This window comes from Bombina bombina, chromosome 4, assembly GCF_027579735.1.
Source record: "Bombina bombina isolate aBomBom1 chromosome 4, aBomBom1.pri, whole genome shotgun sequence".
Classification (NCBI taxonomy): Eukaryota; Metazoa; Chordata; class Amphibia; order Anura; family Bombinatoridae; genus Bombina; species Bombina bombina.
Genome location: NC_069502.1, coordinates 993,413,746 through 993,435,437, shown reverse-complemented (window position 1 = coordinate 993,435,437; position 21,692 = coordinate 993,413,746). Strand labels below are relative to the sequence as shown.

The 21,692-nt window shown below is 39.7% G+C and overlaps 1 protein-coding gene across 3 annotated transcripts in view; it reads left to right on the top strand.

The window, feature by feature from the left end:
- Positions 1–21,692, top strand: part of USP34 (ubiquitin specific peptidase 34) — a 1,226,195-nt gene that overhangs the window by 256,231 nt on the left and 948,272 nt on the right. For all 3 annotated transcript variants that reach the window (XM_053712051.1, XM_053712050.1, XM_053712048.1), the window contains exons 9-11: positions 10,202–10,283; positions 10,380–10,472; positions 11,430–11,555. In XM_053712051.1, the coding sequence (XP_053568026.1) occupies positions 10,202–10,283; positions 10,380–10,472; positions 11,430–11,555 (301 nt within the window). The remainder of the gene's footprint in view (positions 1–10,201; positions 10,284–10,379; positions 10,473–11,429; positions 11,556–21,692) is intronic.

Here is a 21,692-nt window from a genome sequence, read left to right as displayed (position 1 = left end):
ATGCAGATAAGGTGGTTTTGCGTACTAAGCCTGGTTTTCTTCCGAAAGTTGTTTCTAACAAAAATATTAACCAGGAGATAGTTGTACCTTCTTTGTGTCCGAATCCAGTTTCAAAGAAGGAACGTTTGTTACACAATTTGGACGTAGTCCGTGCTCTAAAATTCTATTTAGAGGCTACTAAAGATTTCAGACAAACATCTTCCTTGTTTGTTGTTTATTCTGGTAAAAGGAGAGGTCAAAAAGCGACTTCTACCTCTCTTTCCTTTTGGCTTAAAAGCATTATCCGATTGGCTTATGAGACTGCCGGACGGCAGCCTCCCGAAAGAATCACAGCTCACTCCACTAGGGCTGTGGCTTCCACATGGGCCTTCAAGAACGAAGCTTCTGTTGACCAGATATGTAAGGCAGCGACTTGGTCTTCACTGCACACTTTTGCCAAATTTTACAAATTTGATACTTTTGCTTCTTCCGAGGCTATTTTTGGGAGAAAGGTTTTGCAAGCTGTGGTTCCTTCCGTTTAGGTGACCTGATTTGCTCCCTCCCTTCATCCGTGTCCTAAAGCTTTGGTATTGGTTCCCACAAGTAAGGATGACGCCGTGGACCGGACACACCAATGTTGGAGAAAACAGAATTTATGCTTACCTGATAAATTACTTTCTCCAACGGTGTGTCCGGTCCACGGCCCGCCCTGGTTTTTTAATCAGGTCTGATAATTTATTTTCTCTAACTACAGTCACCACGGTATCATATGATTTCTCCTATATATATTTCCTCCTGTCAGTCGGTCGAATGACTGGGGTGGGCGGAGCCTAGGAGGGATCATGTGACCAGCTTTGCTGGGACTCTTTGCCATTTCCTGTTGGGGAAGAGAATATCCCACAAGTAAGGATGACGCCGTGGACCGGACACACCGTTGGAGAAAGTAATTTATCAGGTAAGCATAAATTCTGTTTTTGGGTATTTTCTTATGTGAGTCTTTGATGTAATATAGATTTATCTTAGGATACTGCTCACCTGGCGATATCGAAAATACAAGCCTGGTATCCCAAGGTGAGCAGTATCCTAAGATAAATCTATATTATATCAAAGACTCACATAAGAAAATATCTAAAATTATATATTTGGAAAATAAGACACCTTAAGATACATTTGTAACGAGGAACAAAACACAAAATAACTGTTACAAAGTTATTACGTTCACAGTATTCAAGTGTAATATACATTCCTAGGAACCAACATATTGCAACTCTTACTAATTAGAGACTACAGCTATATATAAAACCAACAATAACAATTTACTATTAGCCCTTCCTTTCCCTCAATGACGAATCTGCCAATCTTCCAATATTAATGTCTTTTCACTTGCAAATTATTTGGGAGTTTTACTGAGTGTTTATTATCCAAGCGATTCATGAACTTTTATTATATATAAAAAGTTTTTTTACCAAAGAGCATTTCATATAGAAGAATATACTACAATAATTGCATAAATAGAAATAGATTTTTTAATGGATACCGGTGTCGATAAATATTTTTAATTTGAGATCTCTTCAATTTTACCATTTTGGTGTTTTAAGTTTATTAATATATGAATAAATGTATTTGTATTTTTACATCATATTTCTAGTCTGAAATAATTTCAAACACCCATATACAAAAAAGAACATATTCTCCAACTTAACCCTACAGCGCCACCTATTGTTCTTTACTTTAATCACTTACACTATCTTTTGAGGAGTATAGTGTCATTTCAGGTGTAGCAGCGAATTTACCAGTTTGTAGACTATTCTCTATCCTCTTGTTTTTGATCGTAACTGTATTTAGCCCTTTTCTCCAACATTGGTGTGTCCGGTCCACGGTGTCATCCTTACTTGTGGGAATATCTCTTCCCCAACAGGAAATGGCAAAGAGTCCCAGCAAAGCTGGCCACATAGTCCCTCCTAGGCTCCGCCCACCCCAGTCATTCTCTTTGCCGTTGCACAGGCAACATCTCCACGGAGATGGTTAAGAGTATGTGGTGTTTAGTTGTAGTTTTTTATTCTACTATCAAGAGTTTGTTATTTTAAAATAGTGCTGGTATGTACTATTTACTCTGAACAGAAAAAGATGAAGAGTTCTGTTTAAGAGGAAGATGATTTTAGCAGACAGTAACTAAAATCGTTTGCTGTTTCCACATAGGACTGTTGAGATGAAGTAACTTCAGTTGGGGGAAACAGTTAGCAGACTTTTCTGCTTAAGGTATGACTAGCCTAATTTCTAACAAGACTGTGTAATGCTGGAAGGCTGTCATTTCCCCTCATGGGGACCGGTAAGCCATTTTCTTAGTCTCAAACGGAATAAAGGGCTTATTATGGGCTATAAAACTGGTAGACACTTTTATGGGCAAAATCGATTGCTTTATTTGGGCATTTTATTCATGTTTATGCTTGTTATTCACACTTATAAACTTGGGGAACGTTTTTTGACGTCAGGCACTGTGTTAGACACCTTTTCAGTCAGGAAGGGCCTTCCCAGTTGTAGTCTGAGCCTCATTTTCGCGCCATTACTGCGCAGTTACTTTTGAGAGCAAGATATGCAGATGCATGTGTGAGGATCTGAAAGTAGTTGGAAAAGTTCCTAGAAGGCTTCTTTTGGTATCGTATTCCCCCCTGGGTTTGGTAGAGTCGCAGCAAAGGCTGTAGCTGGGACTGTAGAGGGGTTAAAGCTGTAACCGGCTCCGGTTTCGTTATTTTAAGGGTTAAAGCTCTGAAAATTGGTGTGCAATACTTTGAATGCTTTAAGACACTGTGGTGAAATTTTGGTAAATTTTGAACAATTCCTTCATACTTTTTCACATATTCAGTAATAAAGTGTGTTCTGTTTAAAATTTAAAGAGACAGTAACGGTTTTGTTTTAAAACGGTTTTTGTGCTTTATTGACAAGTTTAAGCCTGTTTAACATGTCTGTACCTTCAGATAAGCTATGTTCTATATGTATGAAAGTCAATGTGTCTCCCCCTTCAAAATTATGTGATAATTGTGCCATAGCGTCCAAACAAAGTAAGGACAGTACTGCCACAGATAGTAAAATTGCCCAAGATGTTTCATCAGATGAAGGGAGTAGACATAATTCTACATCATCTCCTTCTGTGTCTACACCAGTTTTGCCCATGCAGGAGGCCCCTAGCACTTCTAGCGCGCCAATGCTTATTACTATGCAACAATTGACGGCAGTAATGGATAACTCCATAGCAAATATTTTATCCAAAATGCCTGCATATCAGAGAAAGCGCGATTGCTCTGTTTTAAACACTGAAGAGCAGGAGGGCGCTGATGATAATTGCTCTGTCATACCCTCACACCAATCTGAAGGGGCCATGAGGGAGGTTTTGTCAGATGGGGAAATTTCAGATTCAGGAAAAATTTCTCAACAGGCATCCGCGCACTGCTTAAGGAGGTGTTATCTACTCTGGATGATTGTGACAACCTGGTCATTCCAGAAAAAATATGCAAGATGGACAAGTTCCTAGAGGTTCCGGTGCACCCCGACGCTTTTCCTATACCCAAGCGGGTGGCGGACATAGTGAATAAGGAGTGGGAGAAGCCCGGCATACCTTTTGTCCCCCCTCCTATATTTAAGAAATTATTTCCTATGGTCGACCCCAGAAAGGACTTATGGCAGACAGTCCCTAAGGTCGAGGGGGCAGTTTCTACTCTAAACAAGCGCACTACTATTCCTATCGAGGATAATTGTGCTTTCAAAGATCCTATGGATAAAAAATTGGAGGGTTTGCTTAAAAAGATTTTTGTACATTTTTGTACAGCAAGGTTACCTCCTGCAACCCATTTCGTGCATTGTTCCTGTCACTACAGCAGCGTGGTTCTGGTTCGAGGAACTAGAAAAGTCGCTCAGTAGAGAGACTCCGTATGAGGAGGTTATGGACAGAGTTCACGCACTCAAGTTGGCTAATTCTTTTATTTTAGATGCCGCTTTGCAATTAGCTAGATTAGCGGCGAAAAATTCAGGGTTTGCAATTGTGGCGCGCAGAGCGCTTTGGCTAAAGTCTTGGTCAGCGGATGTATCATCCAAGACAAAATTGCTTAATATTCCCTTCAAGGGTAAAACTCTCTTTGGGCCAGAATTGAAAGAGATTATCTCAGACATCACTGGGGGAAAGGGCCACGCCCTCCCACAAGATAGGCCTTTCAAAGCCAAGAATAAGTCTAATTTTCGTTCCTTTCGTAACTTCAGGAACGGACCGGCCTCTAATTCTGCATCCTCTTAGCAAGAGGGTAATGCTTCACAAACCAAACCAGCCTGGAAACCGATGCAAGGCTGGAACAAGGGTAAGCAGGCCAAGAAGCCTGCTGCTGCTAACAAAACAGCATGAAGGAGTAGCCCCCGATCCGGGACCGGATCTAGTAGGGGGCAGACTCTCTCTCTTTGCTCAGGCTTGGGCAAGAGATGTTCAGGATCCCTGGACACTAGAAATAGTTTCTCAGGGTTATCTTCTGGAATTCAAGGAACTACCCCCAAGGGGAAGGTTCCATATGTCTGTCTTATCCTCAAACCAAATAAAGAGACAGGCATTCTTACATTGTGTAGAAGACCTGTTAAAGATGGGAGTGATACACACCCAGTTCCATCGGCGGAACAAGGAATGGGATTTTACTCAAATCTGTTTGTAGTTCCCAAGAAAGAGGGAACTTTCAGACCAATTCTGGATTTAAAGATCCTAAACAAATTTCTCAGAGTACCATCGTTCAAAATGGAAACCATTCGAACGATTCTACCTACAATCCAGGAAGGTCAATTTATGACTACCGTGGATCTAAAGGATGCGTATCTTCATATTCCTATCCACAAAGAACATCATCAGTTCCTAATGTTCACCTTTCTGGACAAACATTACCAGTTTGTGGCTCTCCCATTCGGGTTAGCCACTGCTCCAAGGATTTTCACAAAGGTACTCGGGTCCCTTCTAGCGGTTCTGAGACCAAGGGGCATTTCAGTAGTACCGTACTTGGACGACATTCTAATACAGACCAGAGTGGGTCATCGTTACGACCGACGCCAGTCGAGCGGTCTGAGAATCCCTGAAAGCTCAGGGACTTTGGTCTCGGGAAGAGTCTCTCCTCCCGATAAACATTCTGGAACTGAGAGCGATATTCAATGCTCTCAGGGCTTGGCCTCAACTAGCAAAGGCCAGATTCATAAGATTCCAATCAGACAACATGACGACTGTTGCTTATATCAATCATCAGGGGGGAACAAAGAGTTCCCTGGCGATGAGAGAAGTGACCAAAATAATAGAATGGGCAGAGAATCACTCCTGCCACCTATCTGCGATCCACATCCCAGGAGTGGAAAACTGGGAGGCGGATTATCTGAGTCGTCAGACATTCCATCCGGGGGAGTGGGAACTTCACCCGGAGATCTTTGCCCAATTAACTCAATTATGGGGCATTCCAGACATGGATCTGATGGCGTCTCGTCAGAACTTCAAGGTTCCTTGCTACGGGTCCAGATCCAGGGATCCCAAGGCGACTCTAGTGGATGCACTAGTAGCGCCTTGGTCCTTCAACCTAGCTTATGTGTTTCCACCGTTTCCTCTCATTCCCAGGCTGGTAGCCAGGATCAAGCAGGAGAGGGCCTCGGTGATCTTGATAGCTCCTGCGTGGCCACGCAGGACTTGGTATGCAGACCTGGTGAATATGTCATCGGTTCCACCATGGAAGCTACCTTTGAGACAGGACCTTCTTGTTCAGGGTCCATTCGAACATCCAAGTCTGGTCTCCCTCCAGCTGACGGCTTGGAAATTGAACGCTTGATTCTATCAAAGCGTGGGTTTTCAGATTCTGTGATAGATACTCTAGTTCAAGCCAGAAAACCAGTAACTAGAAAGATTTACCATAAAATATGGAAAAGATATATCTGCTGGTGTGAATCCAAGGGTTTCCCATGGAATAAGATCAAAATTCCTAAGATCCTTTCTTTTCTACAAGAAGGTTTGGATAAAGGATTATCAGCGAGTTCTCTAAAGGGACAGATTTCTGCTTTATCTGTCTTACTACACAAACGACTGGCAGCTGTGCCAGATGTTTAAGCATTTGTTCAGGCTTTGGTTAGGATCAAGCCTGTTTACAGACCTTTGACTCCTCCCTGGAGTTTAAATCTAGTTCTTTCAGTTCTCCAAGGGGTTCCGTTTGAACCTTTACATTCCATAGATATTAAGTTGTTATCTTGGAAAGTTTTGTTCTTGGTTGCTATTTCTTCTGCTAGAAGAGTTTCTGAGCTATCTGCTCTGCAGTGTACTCCGCCCTATCTGGTGTTCCATTCAGATAAGGTTGTTTTGCGTACTAAGCCTGGTTTTCTTCCAAAGGTTGTTTCCAACAAAAATATTAACCAGGAGATAGTTGTACCTTCTTTGTGCCCGAATCCAGTTTCAAAGAAGGAACGTTTGCTACACAATTTAGATGTAGTCCGTGCTCTAAAATTCTATTTAGAAGCTACAAAAGAGTTCAGACAAACATCTTCTCTGTTTGTCGTCTATTCTGGTAAGAGGAGAGGTCAAAAAGCGACTTCTACTTCTCTTTCCTTTTGGCTTAAAAGCATCATCCGATTGGCTTACGAGACTGCCTGACGGCAGCCTCCTGAAAGAATCACAGCTCACTCTACTAGGGCTGTGGCTTCCACATGGGCCTTCAAGAACGAGGCTTCTGTTGATCAGATATGTAAGGCAGCGACTTGGTCTTCACTGCACACTTTTGCCAAATTTTACAAATTTGATACTTTTGCTTCTTCGGAGGCTATTTTTGGGAGAAAGGTTTTGCAAGCCGTGGTGCCTTCTGTTTAGGTAACCTGATTTGCTCCCTCCCTTCATCCGTGTCCTAAAGCTTTGGTATTGGTTCCCACAAGTAAGGATGACGCCGTGGACCGGACACACCAATGTTGGAGAAAACAGAATTTATGCTTACCTGATAAATTACTTTCTCCAACGGTGTGTCCGGTCCATGGCCCGCCCTGGTTTTTTAATCAGGTTTGATGAATTATTTTCTCTAACTACAGTCACCACGGCACCCTATGGTTTCTCCTATATTTTCCTCCTGTCCGTCGGTCGAATGGGGTGGGCGGAGCCTAGGAGGGACTATGTGGCCAGCTTTTCTGGGACTCTTTGCCATTTCCTGTTGGGGAAGAGATATTCCCACAAGTAAGGATGATGCCGTGGACCGGACACACCGTTGGAGAAAGTAATTTATCAGGTAAGCATAAATTCTGTTTTTCCGCATTTAAACACACACACATATAGCTTTAATTATTTAACTATTGCTTGCGTTTTACTCATTACAGCATTTTCTTTTTGCACTTCTATATCCCTTTTAAAATCATAAAGTTCATTCAGCTTTAAAACTGAGACACACCTATGTTGTCATTTACAGTGCTGTTAGTTTAAAGCAGATGCAGCTCTAATTTCTTTCTTATGACACAGTGAGTTCACGGGATCATCAATTACTGTTGGGAATATCACTCCTGGCCAGCAGGAGGAGACAAAGAGCACCACAGCAAAGCTGATAAGTATCACTTCCCTTCCCACAACCCCCAGTTATTCTCTTTGCGTCTTGTGCAGGAGGTGAAGTAATTAGGGGAGGAACTAGGAGTTCCTTAGCCATGTAGGAGGTGACTGGAATTGTTCAGTGGGCGGAAGCTCACTATTGGTGGCTGTCATAAACTGATAATTCATCCCGGGGAGTGGGATCTCCTTCCGGAGGTGTTCTCCAGCTTAAAGGGACATAATACTCATATGCTAAATCACTTGAAACTGATGCAGTATAACTGTAAAAAGCTGACAGGAAAATATCACCTGAGCATCTCTATGTAAAAAAGATATTTTACCTCACAATCTCCTCAGTTCAGCAGAGTAAGTTCTGTGTAAACAGTTATACTCAGCTGCTCTCAGCTGCAGGTAAAAAAAATAAAAAAATGAAGAAATGAACAGCAGCCAATCAGCATCTGCAGTGCTGAGGTCATGAACTCTTTTACTGTGATCTCATAAGATTTCACTTAACTCTCATGAGATTTCATTTAAACTTCCTTACACTGAACAGAGAAATAGCATGAGAGTGCACAAGGCTCATCCCTTCGGCTGTCCCGGGACAGACATACTAATATGCTGCTTAGAAATCTTTTACAATGGGATGTGGCTACTGAGGAACTTTTGAGGTAAAATATATTTCTTTTTTACATAGAGATGTTCAGGTGATATTTTCCTGTCAGCTTTTTATAGCTATACTGCATCACTTTCAAGAGTTTAAATATTTGGGTATTATGGTCCTTTAACCCTCAAATGGGGATGCCGGAGTTGGATTTGATGATGTCTTGTCTAAATACCAAGCTTACGGTTCTAGGTCTGGGGATCCTCAGGATGCTCTGATAGATGTTCTGGCGGTCCTTTTGGATTTCAGGCTGGCTTTCCTGCTTCACCTGTTTGCTTTCCTTCCACGAGTCATTGCTCGTATCTCTCAGTAGGGAGTGTCGGTGATCCTAACGGCCTCGGCGTGGCCTCGCAGGTTCTTGCATTGCATGCAGACCTAGAGAAGTTGTTGTCTCTTCCACTTTGAAGACTTCCTATGAAGAAGGACCCTCTGAATAGGGTCCCTTCTTTCATCCAAATTCTCGCTTCTCTGAAGCTGACCGTTAGCATGTTTTTTCCCGAATCGGTCAATGTGACCATGATTCAGGCTCACAAGCCCGTTTCTGGAAGGATTTTCATAAGATATGACATGGATATCTTTTGGATGTGAATCCAAGTATGACTCTTGGAATAGAGTCAGGGTTCCTTGACTTTTGTCCTTTCTCCAGGATGATCTGGAGAACGTTTTTTGTCAGCAAATGTTCTGGAGGGTCAGTTTTCTGCATTGTCTATTTTGCTACATAAGCACCTAGCGGTCTTCCAGTTGCACAATGTTCTGGTCAGTATCAGGCCTGTGTTACGTCGGTCACTCCTTCTTGGAGTCTTGACCTGGTTCTTAAGTTTTGCAGCGGCTTCGTTTGAGCCAATCCATCCCACAGATACGTAAGTGTTTTCTGGGAAGGTTTTATTCCTTGTTGATATCTCTTCTGCTCGGAGAGTATCGGAACTCTCAGCTGCAGTGTGATTTCCCTTATCTTAGCTTGCATGATGATAGGGTGGTGTTTTTGCACTAAGTAAGGTTTCCTACCTAAGTTGTTTCGGACGGGAATTTTAATCAGGAAATTGTTATTCCTTCTCTATGTTCTAATTCTTCTTTTCATAACGTACGTTGATATTGTGCGGGCTTTCAAATTCTTTCTGCATGCTACGAAGGACTTTGTTGGTCTTCTGCATTGTTTGTATACTTTTCTGGAAACTTAAAGATTAGAAAGCGTCTGCCACTTTTCTTTCTCTCTGGTTGAGACATATTATTCGTATTACAGCTCATTCCACTAGTGCTGTTTCTTCTTCTTGGGCCTTCAAGAATGAGGCCTCTGTGGAACAGATTGCAAGGCTGTGACTTGATATTCCTTGTTCTCTTTTTCTAAAATTCTGTAAATTTGATATTGCCTCAGTTGAGGTTTCCTATGAGAGAAAGGTTCTTCAAGCAGTGGTGCCTTTTGTTTAGGTTACCTGTCTTGTCCCTCCGTAATCATTGGTGTCCTTTAGATTGGTTATTGATTCCCAACAGTAATTGATAATCCCGTTTGCTCATTGTGTCATAAGAAAGAAAACTAAATTCATGCTTACCTGATAAATGTATTTATTTCTTGACACGGCGAGTCCACGGCGAGTCCATGGCATGCCCTTATTTTCAGATAGTTTTTTATATAAACCTCAGGCACCTCTGCACCTTGTGTTATTTCCTTTCTTTCCTTTTCCTTCGGTCGAATGACTGGGGGTTGTGGGAAGGGAAGTGATACTTAACAGCTTTGCTGTGGTGCTCTTTGTTTCCTCCTGCTGGCCAGAAGTGATATTCCCAACAGTAATTGATGATCCTGTGGACTTACCGTGTCAAGAAAGAAATACATTTAACAGGTAAGCATACATTTTGTTTTTACCACTGATTTTTTTTAACGTTTTGTGCTCTTGCTATTTTTAATAGGCTAATGATAAATTAATAATAATAATTTGTTTACTGGAAATGTCTTTTTTGTTTTTATCCAATGCAGAAAATAAGTGTGTACTTTTTTATTGTTTTATTTTCTCCAGATCAATAGCTAAAGAACTTGCAGACTGGCTAATCAGCAACAATGTTGTTGAACATATATTTGGACCAAATTTGCATATTGAGGTTTGTCAAGTCATTTTCATCCAATGTTCTTCACATATATAGCTGATTTATATAGTGTTTAATATAAGTAAACCATTTCTGTGTTTATAATTTTAGATCATCAAGCAGTGCCAAGTTATACTGAATTTTCTTGCAGCAGAAGGTCGACTAAGCACTCAGCACATAGACTGTATTTGGGCAGCAGCTCAGGTAGCGTTGCAGGATTCATATGGATTTTAGTACTCTCCTTTGAACAGTTGACTACTTACATTGTAATTGCTCTAAACTATTGTTTGTGGGATATCAGGAAAATCTTTGGCTTTGTCATTTCAGCATTGAAATCCTTACTTTTACTGTTTTCCATTAATGCTGATTTATTAGTTAGCCTAAACACTATCAGCAGCTTCTTGAAACTCACTTCACCAAATGTTATGATGTGCTCTATTCCAAGATAATAATCTTACACAATATAAGTTTTTATAAATATAATATTAAATATCACTTTAGAATTAAAGTCTTACGTAATATATTCTGTGGCAACACATTGATTTCATAAAGGAAAATAAACACCTTGAGAGTTTTAAATAAAAAAATCAAAATTGTGTGTAGTAAAACACATTTGCAATATATTTTCATTATTTATTTTGGCTCTACTGCTCTAAATCTGGAGGCTTTCCAGTTCAGATGGTTATTATCCCAATATTCTAAACACATTTCAAGACACGTATGACAGCATTCAAATGATTGAAAGCAAAATGATTTTCTTTATCGCTTTAGGTTCTAGATATTACTATTTGGTGTTTATTTTGTCCATTTCCTGTAGATTGCGTTTCTCTCTTTTATGGTGAAAAAACTCCCAATTATATGGAAGGAATAACCATTTCTTGGATTAGGCTTTCAGCAGTAATGGAAAAGCTAGATTTTCCAGTCTAAGTCTTAAAAAAAAATAACATACCAGGTTTAGTTATACCTTTGCTTGAGTGTAAATATTTAAATCTGAACACACTCCTTGTTTAATAAAGGATTGACAGTTCTGTAACCTTGTTAAATTGTGGTTGCTTTGTATAAAGTGAATAGGGAAATGGATGGCTTGACAAGTTAGTGGTCCTTATTAAATAACTGTTTCTGTGTGCCTCTGAACACTAACACTTTCTTTTTATTTCATAGTTAAAACATTGCAGCCGGTATATACATGATTTATTTCCATCGTTAATCAAAAACCTGGATCCTTTGCCCCTCAGACATTTGCTCAATCTTGTATCTAGCCTTCATCCCAGCACTCACACAGAGCAGGTAAAGCACTGTTCTTATTATGCTTTTATGATAATTTTTGTTCACATTTTCCAGGGTCCTGTATGGTGCCTATAAAAAAAAAAGTATACTGATTTTGCTGGCGCTTTAGAGTCTCATCCTTTTAATTTAGGATTTTCACCACTTCATTACTCCATGCAAAAATATAAATGTTAAAAATAAAAACTGTTTTCTGAGTTAATACTTTGCTTGTTTGTTTAGCCCTTCACCAGCTTAATGCACCATGTTTTAAATAGCAGTATCCCTTTCTGCTCTACAGCACATAATCCATGTGATGATTCTAGACAACTGGGGTTCACTGTTTCATGTGTCAAGCAGGAAATTAAATCTGTGTTTTGGGAATCGGCATACACGTAACACAGGGGTTGTCATTTTTCTCACTCCTGTCTCTCCGCTATTTGTTTACTATAGCAGATTTTGTGTGGTTTCTAGCATGGCTGCTCTTCTGCACCGCTGCCACTAGATGGGCACTTTTCTATTCTTATAGATTCCTTCACTCTTCAATTGAACCACACAGGCTTTACTCTCTTCTCTGTTTAACAAATGGTGCTCCACATCCAGCTGTCTGTTTTCTTCCTTATCCTGTGCAGCTCCAGGCTTTCATGCAGCAGCTTGGCATGGTGGGGAATTTATATGTGGCATTTCACTAAACCTTGTATATACCTTTTGAAAGCAACATAAGCACAATAACTTTGCATCAGGAGCTTCATGAAATGGATTTCCACTAGCCTTATGTCAACATATGCAATGCCAAGCATAGTCTGAATTGTTTTAAAGCTCACCACCTCTGGACTGGAGCAGTGGAAATAAAGCTCACCACCTCTGGACTGGAGCAGTGGAAATGTGTGAATCACAATTGGCAGTTTTATGGAAGAATCTGGGTGTGGTGGGTGCCAGAACGCTACCTATCAGAATGCATAGTGCATAAAATAAAGTTTGGAGGAAAGATAATGGTGTGAGGCTCTTTTTCAGTGTTTTGGCTTGGCCCCTTAATTCCAGTGAAAAGTCATATTAATGCTACATGATACAAAGACATTTTAGACAATTGGGAGCTTACAACTTTTTTTGCAACAGTTTGGGGAAGACCCTTTTCCTGTTTCAGCATGACTATGACCTTGTTCACAAAGCGAAGTCCATGAAGACATGGTTTGACAAGTTTGGTATGAAGGAATTAGAGTGGTCTGCACAGAGCACTGACCTCAACCACATTGAACACCTGAACACTGGTTGCAAGCCAGACCTTTTTATCGAACATCAGTGCCTGACCTCCAATTACCTCCAATTACATGCACACTTGAAACTCTTGAGCAAAGCCTTCTCAGAGGAGTGGCAGCTGTTATAGCCGCAAATTGGGTGGGGGTTACAACTCCATACTAATGCCAATGGTATTTCAATCTCATATAGGTGTGATTGATAGGTGTCCACATACTTTTGTGTGTGTATGTTTATTGAGGTCTATCAAGTACGACTTCACATTCTAGATAACTGCTTGACCGGGACCGTGATCAGTGTTTCCTCCACTGAGAGTGGGTTGCAACAAGTGGGACCAGTGTTAAGCCAGCACATCCAACCAGAGATTTCTTATTTCTCCCCCTCCCACCCCTGTGTTCAGGCTCTTGTTCTGTAGGCTATATTCCTGTACTATGCATCACAAAATTTTCAAACACTCCATCGTCCACTCTGGAAGTAAATCTTACTGTTGCTTCACTCGTATATCAACTTCACAAAAAACGCTGAATCAAACACAAAAGGGGTATCAGATGAAAAAGAGATACTGCTGGCTACATAGAAAAGTAGACTTTCTATATAAACATGAAACATGAAAAATATGAAAAGTTCCAAAGTTATCATAAATAACCTGTTCATGGCAAGGTGTTCATATATTTAAACCTCCAATGTTATTTTTAAAAATCTAACATAAAGACTTAAGTAAGATTATATAAAGTACCATATTATTACAATTTCTGTACACTCCAATACTGAGAAAATACTGAGCATTTTTGGGTGCACTAATGGGATTTTTTTTTCTTTTGCTTGTGTGCTCTATCTTGGTGGCGTAGGTGGTAAAACTGTTATATCCTTACAGCTAGGCCTTAATTTGAAATGTAATAGTTTAAAGGGACAGTCTACTCCAGAATTTTTATTGTTTAAAAAACATAAATTATGCTTACCTGATAATTTCATTTCTTTCATGTAATTAGCAAGAGTCCATGAGCTAGTGACGTTATGGGATATACATTCCTACCAGGAGGGGCAAAGTTTCCCAAACCTCAAAATGCCTACAAATACACCCCTCACCACACCCACAATTCAATTTTACAAACTTTGCCTCCCGTGGAGGTGGTGAAGTAAGTTTGTGCTAGATTCTACGTTGATATGCGCTTCGCAGCAGGCTGGAGCCCGGTTTTCCTCTCAGTGTGCAGTGAATGTCAGAGGGATGTGAGGAGAGTATTGCCTATTTGAATTCAATGGTCTCCTTCTACGGGATCTATTTCATAGGTTCTCTGTTATCGGTCGTAGAGATTCATCTCTTACCTCCCTTTTCAGATCGACGATATACTCTTATATACCATTACCTCTACTGATTCTCGTTTCAGTACTGGTTTGGCTTTCTACTACATGTAGATGAGTGTCCTGAGGTAAGTAAGTCTTATTTTTTGTGACACTCTAAGCTATGGTTGGGCACTTTTATATAAAGTTCTAAATATTTGTGTTTAAACATTTATTTGCCTTGATTCAGGATTGTCAATATTCCTTATTTCAGACAGTCAGTTTCATTATTTGGGATAATGCATATGAATTTTCAATTTTTTTCTTACCTTAAAATTGTTTTTAATTGACTTTTTTCCCTGTGGGCTGTTAGGTTCGCGGGGGCTGAAAATTCTTCATTTTATTGCGTCATTTTTGGCGCAGACTTTTTTGGCGCAAAATATTTCTTGTAATTTCCGGCGTCATACTTGTCGCCGGAAGTTGTTCGTGATTGCGTCATTTTTTTGACGTTTTGCGGCAAAAGTGTCGGCGTCACCGGATGTGGCGTCATTTTTGGCGCCAAAAGCATTTTGGCGCCAATAATGTGGGCACCTTTATTGGCGCTAAAAAATGTGGGCGTCATTATTGTCTCCACCTTTTTTTCACATTATTTAAGTCTCATTTTTCTTTTGCTTCTGGTTACTAGAGGCTTGTTCATTGGCATTTTTTCCCATTCCTGAAACTGTCATTTAAGGAATTTGATAGATTTTGCTTTATGTGTTGTTTTTTCTCTTACATATTGCAAGATGTCTCAGATTGACCCTGGATCAGAAGCTACTTCTGGAAAAACGCTGCCTGATGCTGGTTCTACCAAAGTTAAGTGCAATTGTTGTAAACTTGTGGTAACTGTTCCTCCGGCTGTAGTTTGTGATGAATGTCATGATAAACTTGCTAATGCAGATAAAATTTCCATTAGTAATATTATGTCATTACCTGTTGCTGTTCCATCAACATCTAATACTCAGGATGTTCCTGTTAATATAAGAGATTTTGTTTCTAAATCTATTAAGAAGGCTATGTCTGTTATTCCTCCTTCCAGTAAGCGTAAAAGGTCTTTTAAAACTTCTCATTTCTCAGATGAATTTTTAAATGAACATCATCATTCTGATTTGTCTGTTTCTGATGAGGATTTTTCTGGTTCAGAGGATTCAGTCTCAGATATTGACACTGATAAATCTTCATATTTATTTAAAATGGAATTTATTCGTTCTTTACTTAAAGAAGTGTTAATCGCATTCGAAATGGAGGATTCTAGTCCTCTTGATACTAAATCTACTAAGCGTTTAAATTCGGTTTTTAAACCTCCTATAGTTATTCCGGAAGTTTTTCCTGTCCCTGATGCTATTTCTGAAGTAATTTCTAGGGAATGGAATAATCTGGGTAATTCTTTTACTCCTTCTAAAAGATTTAAGAAATTGTATCCTGTGCCATCTGACAGATTAGAGTTTTGGGACAAAATCCCTAAAGTTGATGGGGCTATCTCTACTCTTGCTAAGCGTACTACTATTCCTACGGCAGATAGTACTTCCTTTAAGGATCCTTTAGATAGGAAGATTGAATCCTTTCTAATGAAAGCTTATTTATGTTCAGGTAATCTTCTTAGGCCTGCTATTTCTTTGGCTGATGTTGCTGCAACTTCCACTTTTTGGTTGGAGGCTTTGGCACAACAAGTGTCAGATCATAATACTCATAGCATTGTTAAACTTCTTCAACATGCTAATAACTTTATTTGTGATGCCATCTTTGATATCATTAGAGTTGATGTCAGGTATATGTCTTTAGCTATTCTAGCTAGAAGAGCTTTATGGCTTAAAACTTGGAATGCTGATATGTCTTCTAAGTCAACTTTGCTTTCCCTTCCTTTCCAAGGTAATAAATTGTTTGGTTCCCAGTTGGATTCTATTATTTCAACTGTTACTGGGGGGAAAGGAACTTTTTTACCTCAGGATAAAAAATCTAAAGGTAAATATAGGGCTGCTAATCGTTTTCGTTCCTTTTGTCAGAATAAGGAACAAAAGCCTGATCCTTCCCCTAAAGGAACGGTTTCTGTTTGGAAACCCTCTCCAGTCTGGAATAAATCCAAGCCTTTTAGAAAGCCAAAGCCAGCTCCCAAGTCCACATGAAGGTGCGGCCCTCATTCCAGCGCAGCTGGTAGGGGGCAGATTACGATTTTTCAAAGAAATTTGGATCAATTCGATTCACAGTCTTTGGATTCAGAACATTGTTTCACAAGGGTACAGAATAGGTTTCAAGGGAAGGCCACCTGCAAGAAGATTTTTTCTTTCTCGCATTCCAATAAATCCAGTGAAGGCTCAGGCGTTTCTGAAATGTGTTTCAGATCTAGAGTTGGCTGGAGTAATTGTGCCTGTTCCAGTTCTGGAACAGGGTCTGGGGTTTTACTCAAATCTATTCATTGTACCAAAGAAGGAGAATTCCTTCAGACCAGTTCTGGATTTAAAAATATTGAATTGTTATGTAAGGATACCAACATTCAAAATGGTAACTATAAGGACTATTCTGCCTTTTGTTCAGCAAGGGCATTATATGTCCACAATAGATTTGCAGGATGCATATCTGCATATTCCGATTCATCCAGATCACTTTCAGTTTGAGATTCTCTTTTCTAGACAAGCATTACCAATTTGTGGCTCTGCCGTTCGGCCTAGCAACGGCTCCAAGGATTTTTTCAAAGGTTCTCGGTGCCCTTCTATCTGTAATCAGAGAACAGGGTATTGTGGTATTTCCTTATTTGGACGATATCTTGGTACTTGCTCAGTTTTTTCACATTTAGCAGAATCTCATACGAATCGACTTGTGTCGTTTCTTCAAGAACATGGTTGGAGGATCAAAGAGTTCATTGATTCCTCAGACAAGGGTAACCTTTTTAGGTTTCCAGATAGATTCAGTGTCCATGACTTTGTCTCTGACTGACAAGAGACGTCTGAAATTAATTTCAGCCTGTCGAAACCTTCAGTTTCAATCATTCCCTTCGGTAGCTTTATGCATGGAAATTCTAGGTCTTATGACTGCTGCATCGGACGCGATCCCCTTTGCTCGTTTTCACATGCGACCTCTTCAGCTCTGTATGCTGAACCAGTGGTGCAGGGATTATACAAAGATATCACAGTTAATATCTTTAAATCCGATTGTACGACACTCTCTGACGTGGTGGACAGATCACCATTGTTTAGTTCAAGGGGCTTCTTTTGTTCTTCCAACCTGGACTGTGATCTCAACAGATGCGAGTCTGACAGGTTGGGGAGCTCTATGGGGGTCTCTGACAGCGCAGGGGGTTTGGGAATCTCAGGAGGCGAGATTACCAATCAACATTTTGGAACTCTGTGCGATTTTCAGAGCTCTTCAGTCGTGGCCTCTTCTGAAGAGAGAATCGTTCATTTGTTTTCAGACGGACAATGTCACAACTGTGGCATATGTCAATCATCAAGGGGGGACTCACAGTCCTCTGGCTATGAAAGAAGTATCTCGGATACTTGTATGGGCGGAATCCAGCTCCTGTCTAATCTCTGCGGTTCACATCCCAGGTGTAGACAATTGGGAAGCGGATTATCTCAGTCGCCAGATGTTACATCCGGGCGAATGGTCTCTTCACCCAGAGGTATTTCTTCAGATTGTTCAAATCTGGGGTCTTCCAGAAATAGATCTGATGGCTTCTCATCTAAACAAGAAACTTCCCAGGTATCTGTCCAGATCCAGGGATCCTCAGGCGGAGGCAGTGGATGCATTGTCGCTTCCTTGGAAGTATCATCCTGCCTATATCTTTCCGCCTCTAGTTCTTCTTCCAAGAGTGATTTCCAAGATTCTAAAGGAGCGTTCGTTTGTACTGCTGGTGGCTCCAGCATGGCCTCACAGGTTTTGGTATGCGGCTCTTGTTCGGATGGCTTTTTGCCAACCTTGGACTCTTCCGTTAAGACCAGACCTTCTATCTCAAGGCCCATTTTTCCATCAGGATCTCAAATCATTAAATTTGAAGGTATGGAGATTGAACGCTTGATTCTCAGTCATAGAGGTTTCTCTGACTCCGTAATTAATACTATGTTACAGGCTCGTAAATCTGTGTCTACGAAGATATATTATCGAGTCTGGAAGACTTACATTTCTTGGTGTTCTTCTCATCAATTTTCCTGGCATTCTTTTAGAATTCCTAGAATTTTACAGTTTATTCAGAATGGTCTGGATAAAGGTTTGTCTGCAAGTTCCTTGAAAGGACAAATTTCTGCTCTTTCTGTGTTGTTTCACAGAAAGATTGCTAATCTTCCTGATATTCATTGTTTTGTTCAGGCTTTGGTTCGTATCAAACCTGTCATTAAGTCAATTTCTCCTCCTTGGAGTTTAAATTTGGTTCTGGGAGCTCTACAAGCTCCTCCTTTTGAACCTATGCATTCTCTGGATATTAAATTACTTTCTTGGAAAGTTTTGTTTCTTTTGGCCATCTCTTCTGCTAGAAGAGTTTCTGAATTATCTGCTCTTTCTTGTGAGTCTCCTTTTCTGATCTTTCATCAGGATAAGGCAGTGTTGCGGACTTCATTTAAATTTTTACCTAAGGTTGTGAATTCTAACAACATTAGTAGAGAAATTGTGGTTCCTTCATTGTGTCCTAATCCTAAGAATTCTAAGGAAAGATCGTTACATTCTTTGGATGTGGTAAGAGCTTTGAAATATTATGTTGAAGCTACTAAAGATTTCCGAAAGACTTCTAGTCTATTTGTTATCTTTTCTGGTTCTAGGAAAGGTCAGAAGGCCTCTGCCATTTCTTTGGCGTCTTGGTTAAAGTCTTTGATTCATCATGCTTATGTTGAGTCGGGTAGAACTCCGCCTCAAAGGATTACAGCTCATTCTACTAGGTCAGTTTCTACTTCCTGGGCGTTTAGGAATGAAGCTTCGGTTGATCAGCAACTTGGTCTTCTTTGCATACTTTTACTAAATTCTACCATTTTGATGTATTTTCTTCTTCTGAAGCAGTTTTTGGTAGAAAAGTACTTCAGGCAGCTGTTTCAGTTTGATTCTTCTGCTTATAATTTCAGTTTTTTTCATTATAAGATTTAAACTTTGTTTTGGGGTGTGGATTATTTTTCAGCGGAATTGGCTGTCTTTATTTTATCCCTCCCTCTCTAGTGACTCTTGCGTGGAAGATCCACTTCTTGGGTATTCATTATCCCATACGTCACTAGCTCATGGACTCTTGCTAATTACATGAAAGAAAACATAATTTAAGTAAGAACTTACCTGATAAATTCATTTCTTTCATATTAGCAAGAGTCCATGAGACCCACCCTTTTTTTGTGGTGATTATGATTTTTTTGTATAAAGCACAACTATTCCAATTCCTTATTTCTTTCATGTAATTAGCAAGAGTCCATGAGCTAGTGACGTATGGGATATACATTCCTACCAGGAGGGGCAAAGTTTCCCAAACCTCAAAATGCCTATAAATACACCCCTCACCACACCCACAAATCAGTTTTACAAACTTTGCCTCCCATGGAGGTGGTGAAGTAAGTTTGTGCTAGATTCTTCGTTGATATGCGCTTCGCAGCAGGCTGGAGCCCGGTTTTCCTCTCAGTGTGCAGTGAATGTCAGAGGGATGTGAAGAGAGTATTGCCTATTTGAATTCAATGATCTCCTTCTACGGGGTCTATTTCATAGGTTCTCTGTTATCGGTCGTAGAGATTCATCTCTTACCTCCCTTTTCAGATCGACGATATACTCTTATATATACCATTACCTCTACTGATTCTCGTTTCAGTACTGGTTTGGCTTTCTACTACATGTAGATGAGTGTCCTGGGGTAAGTAAGTCTTATTTTTGTGACACTCTAAGCTATGGTTGGGCACTTTTATATAAAGTTCTAAATATATGTGTTTAAACATTTATTTGCCTTGATTCAGGATGTTCAACATTCCTTATTTCAGACAGTCAGTTTCATTATTTGGGATAATGCATATGAATAATCAATTTTTCTTACCTTAAAATTTGTCTTTTTTTCCTGTGGGCTGTTAGGCTCGCGGGGGCTGAAAATGCTTCTTTTTATTGCGTCATTTTTGGCGCAAAAATTTTCTTTGTCATTTCCGGCGTCATACTTGTCATCGGAAGTTGCGTCATTTTTTTTACGTTTTTGCGCCAAAAATGTCGGCGTCACCGGATATGGCGTCATTTTTGGCTCTTAAAGCATTTAGGCGCTAAATAATGTGGGCGTCTTTTTTGGCGCTAAAAAATATGGGCGTCATTATTGTCTCCATATTATTTAAGTCTCATTGTTTATTTGCTTCTGGTTGCTAGAAGCTTGTTCATTGGCATTTTTTCCCATTCCTGAAACTGTCATTTAAGGAATTTGATCAATTTTGCTTAATATGTTGTTTTTTCTATTACATATTGCAAGATGTCTCAGATTGACCCTGAATCAGAAGATATTTCTGGAAAATTGCTGCCTGATGCTGGATCTACCAAAGTTAAGTGTATTTGTTGTAAACTTGTGGTAACTGTTCCTCCGGCTGTTGTTTGTAATGAATGTCATGACAAACTTGTTAATGCAGATAATATTTCCTTTAGTAATGTTCCATTACCTGTTGCTGTTCCATCAACATCTAATATTCAGGGTGTTCCTGTTAACATAAGAGATTTTGTTTCTAAATCTATTAAGAAGGCTATGTCTGTTATTCCTCCTTCCAGTAAACGTAAAAGGTCTTTTAAAACTTCTCATTTTTCAGATGAATTTTTAAATGAACATCATCATTCTGATTCTGATAATGATTTTTCTGGTTCAGAGGATTCTGTTTCAGAGGTTGATACTGATAAATCTTCATATTTATTTAAAATGGAATTTATTCGTTCTTTACTTAAAGAAGTCTTAATTGCATTAGAAATAGAGGAATCTGGTCCTCTTGATACTAAATCTAAACGTTTGAATACGGTTTTTAAACCTCCTGTAGTTATTCCGGAGGTTTTTCCCGTCCCTGATGCTATTTCTGAAGTAATTTCCAGGGAATGGAATAATTTGGGTAATTCATTTACTCCTTCTAAACGGTTTAAGCAATTATATCCTGTGCCATCTGACAGATTAGAGTTTTGGGATAAAATCCCTAAGGTTGATGGGGCTATCTCTACTCTTGCTAAACGTACTACTATTCCTACGGCAGATAGTACTTCCTTTAAGGATCCTTTAGATAGGAAAATTGAATCCTTTCTAAGAAAAGCTTACTTATGTTCAGGTAATCTTCTTAGACCTGCTATATCTTTGGCGGATGTTGCTGCAGCTTCAACTTTCTGGTTGGAAGCTTTAGCACAACAAGTAACAGATCATAATACTCATAGCATTGTTAATCTTCAACATGCTAATAACTTTATTTGTGATGCAATCTTTGATATCATTAGGGTTGATGTCAGGTATATGTCTTTAGCTATTTTAGCTAGAAGAGCTTTATGGCTTAAAACTTGTAATGCTGATATGTCTTCTAAGTCAACTTTGCTTTCCCTTTCTTTCCAAGGTAATTGTTTGGTTCCCAGTTGGATTCTATTATTTCAACTGTTACTGGGGGAAAGGAACTTTTTTACCACAGGATAAAAAATCTAAAG